Source organism: Boleophthalmus pectinirostris, unplaced genomic scaffold (assembly GCF_026225935.1).
Source record: "Boleophthalmus pectinirostris isolate CB_2022bp ecotype Guang Dong unplaced genomic scaffold, ASM2622593v1 HiC_scaffold_6, whole genome shotgun sequence".
Lineage (NCBI taxonomy): Eukaryota > Metazoa > Chordata > Actinopteri > Gobiiformes > Gobiidae > Boleophthalmus > Boleophthalmus pectinirostris.
Window position 1 is genome coordinate 11,635,960 of NW_026571447.1, and position 14,454 is coordinate 11,650,413.

Consider the following 14,454-nt stretch of genomic DNA (forward strand, 5'->3'; position numbering starts at 1 on the left):
TGGAATATGTAAAAATTGGTTCAAGCTCAATAAGCACGACCAGAATTAATACATAAGGCGCACTGGATTATAAGGCGCACTGGTGATTTTTCAGAAAATTAAGCAATTTTAAGTGCGCCTTATAGTCCGAAAAATATGGTATACAAGGAAAAATTGTAAGTAATCATTGTTTCCCACAGAAAATTGGTTAGGCAAGGCGGTGCTGTTGAAAAAGTGAACAGCTCGGAGTGCACGGAGATGCATGCATATGTTTACTGCAGATCTACATGCAGATCTTGACAAGGTGACCCCCAAAAAAATCTCTTGCGACCCACTCTTTGGGAAACAATTATATAGACATCCAAAGTTAATCCTCAGTTACATTAAACATTCTTAGCACCCCAATTATTCAACAAAATGGGTTTTTAAGGGCATGTCACAGTTTTTTCAGTTGCAGTAAAACTAACAACAATTAGAATGTTAACAGTGCACTTCCTGATTCCCAGATTCTAGTGAAGCTGTATGGAGTTTAAATACACAGTGGAGCACTTCCTGTATTACCACATGACATCCCCATAGACCCATTAAACTGTTCTCCGTATTCCATTTTTGCCAGATACTGCTGCGTCTGCTCCTGCGTCATCAGCCGTGACTCACCACGTCCCCCGTAGCGATGTTTTAACCTCGTATTAAACTGTGTGTGCAGATGCCAGATCGACGAGGAGGTCACCCACAAGGCCTGGCTCAACCGCTCCAACATCATGTTCACGGGGCGGGACAAGTGGACCCTGGACAAACGCGTCACCCTCCTGAACAACAACAGCAGTGATTTCTCCATCCACATCAGTAAAGTGCAGGTGACAGATGAGGGGCCCTACACCTGCACCTTCCAGGCCAACAACAAGCCCCGCCTCACACACGTCTACCTCATCGTGCAAGGTAAGGCTGATGTAATGGCTGATGTGTGTTAAGTTCTGAAATATTGCCAGATGATCTATAGCAAAAGAAAAACATATATATTTATTCTGTCAACTGGACTTAAGTTTTTAGAGTGCTTCTTCAGTAAAATATACTTTATACTCGATTTTGATACCCCAATGATAATGAAAAAAGACTCCATTCTTTAGACAAAAGTGTGAATTTCGGCACAAAATAATTATGTGTTCTTTAAGTTACTATGTGGTATTACACTGGTTCTGATAATGTTCAACATAATTTTAAAACTGTGTAAGAAGATCAAATTGTGTCCTGTCTATGTGTTTTTTTGAGTATCATTACTTTAAATTAATATCTAATTTCGATATTGGTTTTAGTATCAATTAGTATCTGCTTTTTGATTCTCTTGACAGTCCTAATCAGGACCTACTGGGACTTTTACAGACACCCTTCCCATCCACTAATGCACGAAGCGCTTCCCTCTGCATGTTTTTCAAAAAAACAAATTTGGATTTGAGCTAAAACAGGCTGAGGTACGTCAGTCTGCGTCACCATGTTTGTTTAGGTTCACTTCTGAGATTTGTGTTTGGCTTCAACCCAAACCACGATGCTGCTCTGTGATTGGTGCAGTCCTCGACCCACTGATGGGTGAGCCCCGTCACACTAGTGGGAGCATGCTGCGCAAGGTTACATCTAAACCATGTGTAAAATGAGGCTAACCAAGTCCTTTATTAGGGCTAAACCAGATCTAAATTTTGTCTAGACAACTCTACAGTTATGACTTTGTGCACAAGGACGTACCTAAAGGAGGACAAGAATGTGGATTAAACTCACTTTAAATTCAGCAAATATTTTATCCCTGTAGCACCTGAAGGACCTAAACGTACCACAGTTTGCAAAAGAAATATTGCAATCAAATGAAACAAAACAAAACTCCAAGTATTCATCTAAAAATACTCTTACGCATACTACTACATACAACTTCCTAACCCTGTGTACTAGTATACGTGTTCATTTTGCATCATCACAATTCAAGTAAAGAGTTGCAGAAGCATTGTTTAAATATATTAAAGGTGCACTGCGCAACTTTTCAGGTGGAGGGTTGTCTCCATGGAGATGTTATTGCTTTGCCTGGAATGTTCAATTGTATAACTTTAAACATACTCATCTAACATTTACTCATTACAGGTGTTTCTTGCTCAAAAATACAGTAATTCCTTCTGCGAATATTGGCAGTCTCCACAGATCTGACCTGTAATGTAGCGTCGTGCTGTAACCTGCTTGACTCCCTCGTGATTTATAGGTTTAATCTATATTGTGGAACATTCTAGCAATAACATTTCCAAGCAGATGCGCACCCTTTACTGGAAATGTTACACGGTGCACCTTCAATAACTGCGTGTATCGTACATATCATACAGAAATGAACATTAATTTCAGTCTTTAAAATGATGCATCGAATGTGTATGTCATTTTTTTCCTCGCACTCGCAGAGGAAGCAGAAATAGGTGCACTGACGCCTCACCGAACAGTCTCGTATGAAAACACATCTGCTAAATGATTTTAATTACATATGTCATCATTAACCCAGGCACTGCTCTGAATGGGCCTGATTCAGGGGAAAGCAATTTCGCTGTAACATTGAGTGCTCCATTTCACGTGAACCAAGAATACGTGTACCTCGCATGAATCACCCGAGTAGCCTGTGGTATTGACAGGTTTGAAAAAAGAAGTGAAGAAAAGTTTTAAATTTGTCAATAAAGATGTAAAAAAAAAAAAGCTAGTTCAATGCTGCAACAGATGTGCACATAACTAGTCTTTTCACACACGAATATCAAAATCAGGATCCAAAATTTAATTGGCGCTAGATTTTCTCACATTGATCGTGCGCTCTCACCGCGCTGCTGTCTTTGAAGCTTCGTCAATAGACTTTAGTTGTTTTCTTTGTCCTTGTCTCAATTTGAAAATTTTGGGGAGCTCAATTTGAAAAACAAGGTTGCACGTTGGCGGAGGGGATTTCGAAGTCTTTCTTGATCTTTCTCACTGTACAAAAGCATGCGTTTTCCATGGTTTACACAACTGAGACTGCATTATGACAACAGAAAATCTAATTATGGGCCCAAATGAGCAAGACAGTTAAAAAAAATGTTAAGAATTCAGTTAAAGGTGCGTTTTGTAGCTTCTCTGATGGAGGATCTATCAAATGCTCATCTTCATGGAGATGTTATTGCTTTGTCTGGAATGTTTCACAGTATGGCATTCAACTTTCTATCTTCATAAGCCAAACAAGACCAAGTTACAGGTCAGATCTGTGGACAGGCATCCCCGCTCACAGTCAGAATGCCTGTTTTTTTTTTTTTTTAGGTATGTTTGAGCTATAAAACCACCTGTAATTGAATAAATGTAATGCAGAGATGTTTAAGTCATACTGTGGAATATAGGCGGAGCAATGGCATATCCATAAAAACAAGCAGGTGATGGACCCCCAAACAAAAAGTTACTTAGTGCACCTTTAAAGATCTATACAAGCTCCAGGACTCACCATGTTGGTCCCTATGATTTTTGGATGCTATATTGACTTACATACATTTTGTTGATACTCTAACATTTAAGGGTCCTGTACCCAATTTTACTTCCATGTATTTGAGCATAATTTGGCTCGTTCTGAATAGTTCAGATCTTAGCTCCTACGTCCTGTGTCTATAATAGGCAGCCCATGGGCCAATTCCGGATGCCAAGACCCTAACCCCAATTTGAATGCATCAATTCAGATAGATACATTACATTGTTTACCGTCATACTCCCTCATCAACTTTAAGTGTAATACCTAAAATTGACCAATAGTGTATAAGGAATAATGTATAAGGAAGTGGACTAAGCGAGCCATAGCGTTTGGCTCCACTCATGATGCTAGTGGTTACAAAAGTGAATTTGGAGCCAGGCTCTATATTATGAATAGGATTTTTTTTTTTTTAATGGACAAAATAGTGAAATAAAAATACCAAAGGTCAAAATGAAAAGGCTCCCAGCAGCAGTTACAGAGAGAGTCACTCAGGGTTGCTTACTTTCGAAAACTAAACCTTCCCTTAAGCAAGCATGCAGGGAGCAAGCGGAAATTCTTTTTCTATTTTTGTGGTATTTAAAATGCATTTGAACGTATTTAAACAAACACACGCAAATGATACAAGTACTGAATGCACATTTATTTATTTTTAATCGTCATTTTTCTTGATTGATTTTTGTGGACCCTGGTTTTGCGATGTGAAAGTGTTTCTGCCATCAGGTAATTTTAACTGGAGATCACTGTCCTAGGTCCTAGCCCCTAACTCCTTTACCTTTGGAGCTACATCACCGTTTCAGCTTTGTTTGGAGAATCCGACCATCCTAACCAGATTGGGAACAACAGAGAAGTCACGTGACCCTACAGAAAAAACTTCAACACCCACAAATTGGACTACCATAAGCACTACATTACCAGTGTCACATAGTCAAATATAGTATGCATCTGAGCAAAAATAGGCTGAGGTACGTCAGTCTGCGTCACTATGTTTGTTTTGGTTCGCTTGGGAGCTTCACCGTTGGCTTCCACCCAAAAAACAATGCTGCTCTGTGATTGATTCAGTCTCCGGTTAATCAGCAGGCCTATCACACCAGCGATAGCATACTGTTTTTCACCAACACAAACATGTAAGAGGAAATCTACAATGAAATAATATGAACAGGCACAGTTTTTAGTCCTGTAGTTCTGACTGTTTTTGACCAATATTACAATTTACAATGAAGGAAATGTAAAATAATGACCTAGACATGTTATAGTTTCATAATAAGTAGTATGTTTTCTTTAACCTAAGCCCTAATATTGTGGGTATCTGTGCAAATCTAAGGCATTATTATTCGTTTTAAATGTACTATCACATGTAAACATATTTGCCATAATATCCAAAATTCGCCAACACATACATACATGCTTTACAATTAACTGACTTTAGTTTTGTTTCAAGTTTGTGCCCTCACTTTTCTAATGAAGTAGGCTACTAAAAAGAACTGCAAAATCACTCATATGTGACAATTTCATCATCATTACCCCAAAGCTAATTAGAAATCCCAGACCTTCTCAAATCAAAAATTACCGAAAGTTAAAAATTACAGTTATTAACCCATTTTTCCGCATTGCCCTTTGTCTTCCAATTAGCCGTTCATTCTACAATCAAGGTGTCTGGACTTTTCAAACTTTCAACTTCCTCCACACGCCCCCTTATGTGGAAATGTCCTTGGTGATTTAAAGCGTCCATATTACGCCATCTTCTGATCTGTGTTATAACGTTGTTTCCTCATCACAAACGTACCTGGAGTTGTGTTTTGTTTCATTCATACATGTTTAATGCACAGACCCTGCATATTTAGACTGAGTTCTTCTCTCAAACAAAAATTGCTCTGTTACACCAGGTGATGTCATGTGGTAATACAGGAAGTGCTTCACTGTGTTTTTTTAACTCCACACACTAGAATCACTTAGCCAGGCTGGCGCCACCTAGTGCCTCCACTCAATTTAATTTCTCTCCAGTGACTAGGTCAGGAATCGGAACACACTAGACGGTTTGCTAGAACCCCGGAAGTTGTAGACTGCGCACCGGCCAATCAGCAAAGAGCTGTGAAGCCATGAATTCAAACTCAAGTGCCTGTCTGGGACCCTTTTGTGGTCCAACACAACAGTAAACAAAGCGGTCGAGATGGATGTCTACAAAGCCATACATTCTGTATTGGCAACGATTCCCGAGATCGAGGATTTAAAGCCGGAACAAAGATCAGATTCAGATTCAGAAAACTTTATTGATCCCATAAGGCAATTCATTAGCAGCATCTCAGAGCACACTCAAACACAAACAAACACAAAGTGTGTCAGTCCATTGCCGTCCACCAGTGGAACTCAAAATAAAATACAAATTACGGTGTAAAAGAGAATGTTTGGTGAATTTTACCAAGGGGAAAGACGTTATTGTCCTTCTTCCTACAGGATTTGGCGCAATACATTCGTCACAACCAAATAGCAGCGATTGGTTAAATTAAAAAGTATCCACTTACCGTTGAGCGAACGAATCCTAATGCTGCGAGGTCAGACGGTTTCCACGAAGTGAAACCGGCTGATGAATCAGTCTAAGAATCGCTAGAACCCATTTGGATGATTTTAGATATGGAATTGCCAATCTTTACTGAACTAAAGGTAAAAGGTAACTTGAAAACTACCACAACATGACATAAGATGGAACAGAGCATTTGAGTTACTCAGACATGTGTGAATGAAACAAAACACAACTCCATGTTTTTTAATGAGGGAACAACATTCTAACATGGCTTAAAAGTGTATTGTGTAACTTTTCTGGTGGAGGGTCCATCAAATGCTTTTCTCCGTGGAGATGGTATTGCTTTGTCTGGAATGTTTCACAGTATGGTATTTAGGGGTGTGCAAAAATATTGAAATAGCGATATGTCGTACCATTTAATTTGATGATACCGTATCGATATTGTGGGCTGCTGTATCAATATATCACCAAGAGTATTTTTTGGTATATGTTACTAAATTATTTTGTTACAGCACTACAGTTTTGTTTAGAGGAAGGAAACTCGTTTATGCGACACATTTGACATATTCACTGTTTTGATGATTAAAATGTTTGTGTTTCATATGAACTTTGCACAAGAAGTAGTTTAACAAAGAGTAGCCTTTAACTGCATCGAAATCGAATTGAAATACTAAATTGTGAATCGTGTCGAATAGTAAGATCACTGTATCTTGGCCTATGTATCGAGGTATGTATCGCATCGGCAACTTCTGAATGATACTCAGCCCTAATGGATTTAAACTTTGATGGAGGCCAAACCAGACCAAGTTACAGGCCAGATCTGTGGAGAGGCAACCCTGCTCTCAGTCAGAATTCCTTCTTATTTTTGAGTTATAATACTAAATATAATTGAGTAGATGTAAGGTAGAGCTGTTTAATGTCAGACTATGGAACATTCCAGGCAGAGCAATCCATAGAAACAAGTAGGTGACGGACCCCCAACGAGAAAGTTACACAGTGCACGGTTAAAGCTCACAAGGGTCCTTTAAAAAGACTATATACTACCATTGTCTGTGTAGCATATGTCTCGTTTATCCTTATGTATCACCACTGCAGTAAACCAAAGCATTAGCGGTTGATGGATAAGCCAGCGTTTAGCCGTGGCACTGCCCAAGTCAATTTGCCCCATCCACTCTATAGCTCTACTTATCTTTATAAAGTAAAAGTTAGGCCGGTTAAATGGATGAGGAGACAACAGAGGGAGACGAGGTACACACGGGGGCTGTCCGGCTGTCTGTGGGCTGGCTAAGTGATTGACAGCGTGTGACCATGACGCTGGCTCCACTCATCAGGCTAGCAGCGGAGTGACAGAGTTTGACTGATCGGGGCTGATGTGTGTGAACAGGATGCTATAGGGATGGGCAGGAGGAATATGCGTCCTATAGTGGTGGTGTGGTTTGAGCTGCGGTTGCTCACAAATAACCTCTGGTCTTTCGCATAGTAAATATAGCGCAACTGTCAGCTAATTATACACATATTGTCCTTGAACCTGCTATATAGTTAGAATCTACGACATCCATGGATCATTACTTTGTCGTTTTTGCATTTTAAATCTCAATATTCATCTAAAACGACTTAATAAAAGAAACAAGTCAGCCAGATTTTGTGTTAGAAAACTGCGGTGCCCAATGGGAGCTGATTTCGTAAACATCAACACAACAAAGAGTGGGCGCCTCTGATGGATAGCTGCAGATTACCCGAGCAAGCAGCACTTTTTTTTTTTTTTCATTTGTTCTAAAATGACTATATAAGCCTATGTTTACCACCAATCAAGAAAATAAAACTGGAGAAAGAAGAAAGAAGCCGGAGACACTGAAAATAGGGTTGATCGGCAAAAAGGGATCTTGAAAGTGATTAGGGATTGCATGAAGTGCTCTAAATGCAACTTTGAGAAATATTTTTTCATCTATTTTGCATCGTAGGTTTGCTTTAATGTGGATGTGACAGTGCGGCTGCTAAATGTTCAGTTATTCTTAGTTGAGCTGTTTCTCAAGGCTCAATGTTCGACACCAAGTGGCGATGTCGGTGATAACAAATAACTAGGGAAGTAACAATAACCGAAATATTGTGATATCGTATCGTCAAGAGTTCTCACAATAATATCATGGATCATCACAATATATCAAATTACAAGTCTCTTTGTTTAAATTAAGAGTTATGGTGCAGCAATAGCTAAAAAAAAAAAAAAAAAAGACAGAGAACTACATAGACCAGGGGTGTCAAACTCATTTTGGTCCGGGGGCCGTATCCAACCGACTTTGATCCCAAAGGGGCCGGATCAGAAAACTCATGTCATATAAACCCCAAAAATAGCAATAAGTTCAAATATTTGTGCAGAGAAACAAAAATCTATTACAGAAATCTTTTTTAACTGATGAACTCTTTCTTTTACAAAATATTATAATATTATGAACAACCTGAAACTTTAAGAAAAATACAATTTCAACACAATGTTTTAACATGAACTTGTATGTTCATAGGAATAAGTCAATTTTTCTTGGAAAATCCTGCACTCGGCTCCACTTTTCTCATTTTTGACATATTTCTGATGAGGGTGTCACGGTCAACAGTCAAAACGATCGTCCTTTAAGAGCGTTTGGAAAGAGACAAGTCTTCATTTGTGCTGCTCTGGTGGGAGGGGCCACGTACAGAGACGCTGGAGACGCTGCTGTGATAAACACCACAGAAAATTAACAAGATTTTAATAGAAAATATCATTAAAATATTTAAGTAGAAAATCAGCCGAGGGCCAGATTAAAGGTCTTGGAGGGCCGGATCTGGCCCCCGGGCCGTATGTTTGACACCCCTGACATAGACCATGATACTTTGCTTCATTTCAATGTAGACTATAATAGATAATAGAAATAACAATTCTTAAGCACTTTTAAGTCTTAGTTCTTTTGGGTTAAGTCTTGTCAAGGCATTTTAAGAGGAAAAGGTGACATATTAACAGCTTTGTGAGCCTCCACAAAATATTGCAATAAATGTTGTACCGTGAGATGTATATTGTGAAAATATGGTATCGAGAGGTTTGGATATTGTTACATTGTGAGCCTCCCCATAATATCGCAATAAATGTTGTACCGTGACGATATCATATTGTGAGACTTGGATATTGTTACACCCCTACAAATAAATACTTTTTAATACAAAATAAAAAGGTTTGAAAATATCACCACGTGGTCTAAAATTTGTTTTTCATTTCATTTATTTGCACTTATTTAACAGGACAATGCCCATGTTACATAATACCCAAGGGCAAAGTTGCTAGTGCCAGATTCTAGCCTGGCATTTCTATTTGCAGTCCTAAGAAAAAAATTATGGAGAAAAGTTATTTACAGAAAAACAATACTGAAACATACACACATCTCCTCACCTTATATTACCTCAGACATAGCAGCAGTGGCTCCTTGTTAAAGTTACAATATTATCTATAACATACAAAAGTTTTAGAACACCACACTTTTTCCAATTTCTTTTTTACTCTTTATTGTTTACTGTTGACCAAAACCTATTCTAAACTTTTGATCCATGAAAGTGTCCACCTTTGGCAGATGTAACAGCTGAACACACTCGTGGCATTCTTTCTTCAATAGAAATCTAATATTCTTCAGAAAGTTCTTCCCAAGTCTCTTGTAGAAGTTTCCATAAATGTGTGGCACTTGTAGGTTGCTCATCTTTCACTCTTCTGTCCAGTTCATCCCAAAACCAGCTCAATGGGTTTAAGCCTGTAGACTGTGCTGGACACTCCATGTTTTCAAGCTTAACATCTTTTTTTTTTTTTCCTGAGGTAGTTTTGGCAGAGCTTGGACTTGTGTTTTGTTATCTTATCTTTTTCTTAACCTCTGGCTGTTCAGTTCTTACCTTTGTACCATTTCAACGTCTTCATTGGACTTGCACAACTTGAATTGCAATAAATAACTGGAAAAATTAGGGTGTTCTAAAACTTTTGACCTGTAGTGTAGCTTGTCTAGTAGTGACAGGTAATACAGAAAGTGCAGCAGTGCAAAGGTGAACAGCTCTGGTTTTCTACAGACCACTTCCTCCTCTAGAGTTCATAAAATGTCCAAAATTTTATTCAGTTATGTAATTTTTCCAGTATCACCGGCATCACTCCCTGCTCAACCCAGTAGCTTATCCAGTCTTGATACTTGTTAGAATTAAGTAGACTTATACCTAGGTATCAGTTTATTTTGCAACTCTGCCACACTGTTCCATGATCTGGCACTAAAATCCTAACAAATGCAGCCCTTGAGATGTCATGACATAATCCAAGAAGTACAGCTGAGTCTCTGATTTTTTATTTTATTTTTATTTTTTTCATTTTTTTACAACTGAATGTCTTTTCTCCTTGTCAAAACTGCATAATGTACCACATTAGCAATTCTCCGCTTCTAACACTGCCTGACTGTGGTGTGAAGCACAATTTCATTTCTCATACTGCAAAACCCAAAATGGTAAGGTGTCAATGCAGTTATAAAACCTTATATAAGCCAACAAATTTGACACATCCAAGATCCACATAACACAAGGCACCATTTTGCTCCACACTGCTCCAAACGCATCCATACCCCTCTCACAAAATGGAGAGAAACTTTTAACGGGCTGTATCGACGACAATCTGCTGCGTCGGAGAAAACCCACCCCCGGCTTTGGGCTCGCAGGTGGCAGAGGAGATGTCAGATGCTCGCTAACGGAAAACTAAACAAACATTTCTATCCGCGGGGGCTCAAAGTTGGCACAAGCGTCCACCAAGCCCACTTCCAAGTCCCCTCCAGGTTCATCTGTAGCTTTCAGAATAATTACAGCCCCAAGTCAGTGCATCAAGCCATGACAACACTTCTTCAGTTTGCAAATACTAGCTTCCCCCAAGATAAGACGAAATAAAACTCTAGATGTTGGTGCATTGAAGGTGCACTCTGGAACTTTTCAGGTGGGTCTGCTACCTGCTTGTCTTCACGGAGATGTTATTGATGTTTCACTTTACAGATTAAACCTATCTAGGCTATATTATAGGCCATTATAGGCAAGTTTCAGCTGACGTCATTGTTATTAAAAGCACGCGTTGCATGCTGGGAAATATTTTGGTCAGAGGCAAGAAACACGATAGAGGTCAAACACAGTGCGTAACCTCACATATTTATTGCCGATAACAGTAAATTCCTGCTGCATTATCGGATGCACAAATAGAAGCACGGAAGAAAGAAAATGTCTTTTTCGTATTCTGAGTGAAAAGAACCGCTAACGGTGAATTAAATGGCTTTCAAACATTCGCAGAGCAAACGTAGAAGATCCTAGCAAACCGTGGACTCCAACAAGTTCAACAACGCATCGAGACTCTTGGAGGTTTTCATCTTTTCTGCTGTGAATGGCCCAGGAGTTTCCACCAAGTCATTGTGGATATCGCCGAAGTGAATATTTAGTCAGGTAGTTGGCGATTCTGACCAGAAATGTGGTTTGGTCCAGGCTCTGTAGGGGTTGAAAAGGGTGATTTGGCTCCATCGATGCTTATGACCAATTTCTGGTCAAATCGTCTTGGGTCCTCTGCCGTTAGAGTGGATAAATAACCGGGATCAATACCCTTTACGTGCTTTCTCGCTCCGTCCGTCATGTTGAATTAGTGTTTCTTGCCGCCGACCAAAATAATTCCCAGCATGCAACGCGCGCTTTTGTCAACAATGAAACTCACCTATAGGTCAGATCTGTGGAGAGGCAACCCTATTTACAGAGAGAATTTGTGTATTTTTGAGCAATAGAATAGAAACACCTCTAATGAATAATGCTAGATGGATATGTTTAATGTCATACCATGGAACATTCCAGGCAATGCAATAACATCTCCATGGAGACGAGCAAGTAATGGACCCTCCACTGGAAAAGTTGCACAGTGCACCTCGAACAACATAATTTAAATTCAAGGTACATACTATTTTCCATTTCTATAGTGAATATTGTTTGAGTCATTTGATTTTTGAATAAAACTTTCTATATGCAAATCTTTTATCAAGTAATACAATTTATATCCGCACATAATACAGTATAATATAGTTCATTTCAAGGTCATGTACCCAATTTTTTCCCATGTCTTTGAGCTATACACTGCCAGTACAGATCTGGAGTATACTGTCAGTGACTAATTACAAAGCTTTTTATTGTCTGAGAAGTGCGCGTCAGCATGCTAGTTGTAGATAATTTAACTGGCAAAAAAAGTGCTCAGAAGTGCTTATAAACTTGCTCAGAATGCATAAAGAAAGTGGGAGAACTTTGGACCACTGCAAACTATTAAACTAGAACTAGTTCTGTTTTCCATATTGTTAGGATTGTACAACTCAAGACTGTACAGCACTTTTAAAAAACAGTTTGAGTGACCTTCTTCAAGATGGAAATGTGGACAAGAACCTTGAAGCTGTAAAATATAGCGATGTGAAATTTGTTGTATATAAGGGCCTGTTTACACGAGAACGCTTGCGGGTAAAAATGTCAAAATATTTAATCGGAAATGCCTTACGTTTAGACAGTGACGGTATTTTTGGGGCTTAAAAACTCAAAAATCTGAAACCAGCCTCCAGAGTGGAAAGGTTGAATACCCTTCATCGTAATGTTTCCGTCTACACTGCCCAAGACGCAAAACTCTGGTCAGATCTGCTCACGTCACGTACGTGTTTACATCACATACATCACCAACTAGCCGCCTGCACGCATACCCAATGGAATTCCACACACTTTTGCGTCACCATATGCTCGCAGATTTCCTCCCGAAAACGCTAGTCTAAACGTGGAATGAAAAGTGAAGACGGGAGGCCACTTTTGTGTCTTCTGTTCATCATATAAACGTAGCCTCAGACCTTCAAGAATTTGAGACTGAAGAGAGGCTGCCAATCTGCTTGCCAGACCAGACCAGACCGTCCCTTCTACATTCTGATCGAATCCAGAAGGAAAACCCTCCATCCATACTTGAGACGATCCAACCACAGCTGCTAATTTGTATCACGTGTCTCTCAAATGCAGAAAACATCTCCTCTCAAATTCTCGTATCGTTCTAAATTAAATATATAATTTCTTTCACCTGAGTTAAGTAATAGTTCGATGCTTTGTTGATTCTGAAGTAGCCATTTTTATTTTGGACTCAAACTGACCGTGTTCCTCTCTGATTGGTTGTTTAACCTGTCAATCATGCCCTCTGAAATCTGAAAAGCTCCAGATCCGCTCGTCTATGTAAAGTTTTGTCAAAGCGTGTGGTTCTGGCTGGTCATCTGCACCATCAACAGCCACCCATCCCTCACACAACTGTTTCTAGGCCAAAGCTGTTGAAGTGTCTTGCCTGAGGACACAACATCGGTATAGAGTCTCCCGTTCAAGTACTAACCAGGCATGATCTTACTTAGCTTCTGAGATCAGATGAGATTGGGCATTGACAAGGCAGTACGGCACTTAATTGTAGTTGTACTTTTCTCAACCACGCTCAGAATACTCTAATATCTATTGACTATTGGAAGAACAAAAATATAACTATTAATTTCATTTTGAGCATTTCTCGTGCTTTTTGGTTTGAACCTCATGTTATTTCTCAATCTCATAATTACAGCCACACTTATCAACATATCCTTAAAATGTTATGGCGGATAAGGACCCATTAGCAATCGTCTCTCTGCTGAATCTTGAAAGAGAATCATACTAAAATGTCTGGGAGTGCCTCTTGTTCTCTGTATTATTCAAAACCGGGCTGATGTAAGGAGCGGCATTTTAATGGCCATTTGCTGCAATTTGGACTCGTGTGCATTTTAAAGAGAAGGTCACGGAGATGGTTGCAGTTCACTGGGCATCTCCGTTCACATCATTAGTCCGATTATTGGCTGTCAGCGCGAGGTACGGCGCTTTGCATCATCCCGTAACCAAGACTGGAGAATTCGGGCGCTAATGGTGTCCGCAGTGGTGGATGAAGTACTTGGTTTTGTTACTTAAAGGTCTCGTATTACACAGAACTGACTCTTGTGAGCTTTAAGCAATGTTCTCATGGTAGTACCTCCTCAAAAAAAAACCTCAAAATGCTGTTTTGTCATGAAATGGTAGTTTTCAAGTTAAGAGTTTACCTTTAGTTCAGTATAGATGGGCAATTCCATGACTGAAACTATCCAAATGATCCATCACATACAGTTTTCCCTGGTTGAAAGAAGAACTCAGCCTAAATGTACATGGTGTGTGTGTTTAATATGTGTGAATGAAACAAAACAATATTAAACTAAATTACTTAATAAAACTCTTGATGAAACAACATAATAACATAGATCAGAAAATAGCCTAATATGGGCCTTGTAAGTAAAAGTACAGATACAAAGGTAAGTAAAATGTTAATCAAGTAAAAGTAAAAGTATCACACGAAAAAATCAACTTAAAGGTACACTGTGTATCTTTTCTGGTG

At 39.2% G+C, this 14,454-nt stretch overlaps 1 protein-coding gene across 1 annotated transcript in view; it reads left to right on the forward strand.

Moving 5' to 3' along the window:
• iglon5 (IgLON family member 5) overlaps nucleotides 1-14,454 on the forward strand; it is a 106,689-nt gene that overhangs the window by 23,041 nt on the left and 69,194 nt on the right. The window contains exon 4 of the mRNA XM_020940510.2: nucleotides 686-918. Coding sequence (XP_020796169.1) covers nucleotides 686-918 — 233 coding nt within the window. The remainder of the gene's footprint in view (nucleotides 1-685; nucleotides 919-14,454) is intronic.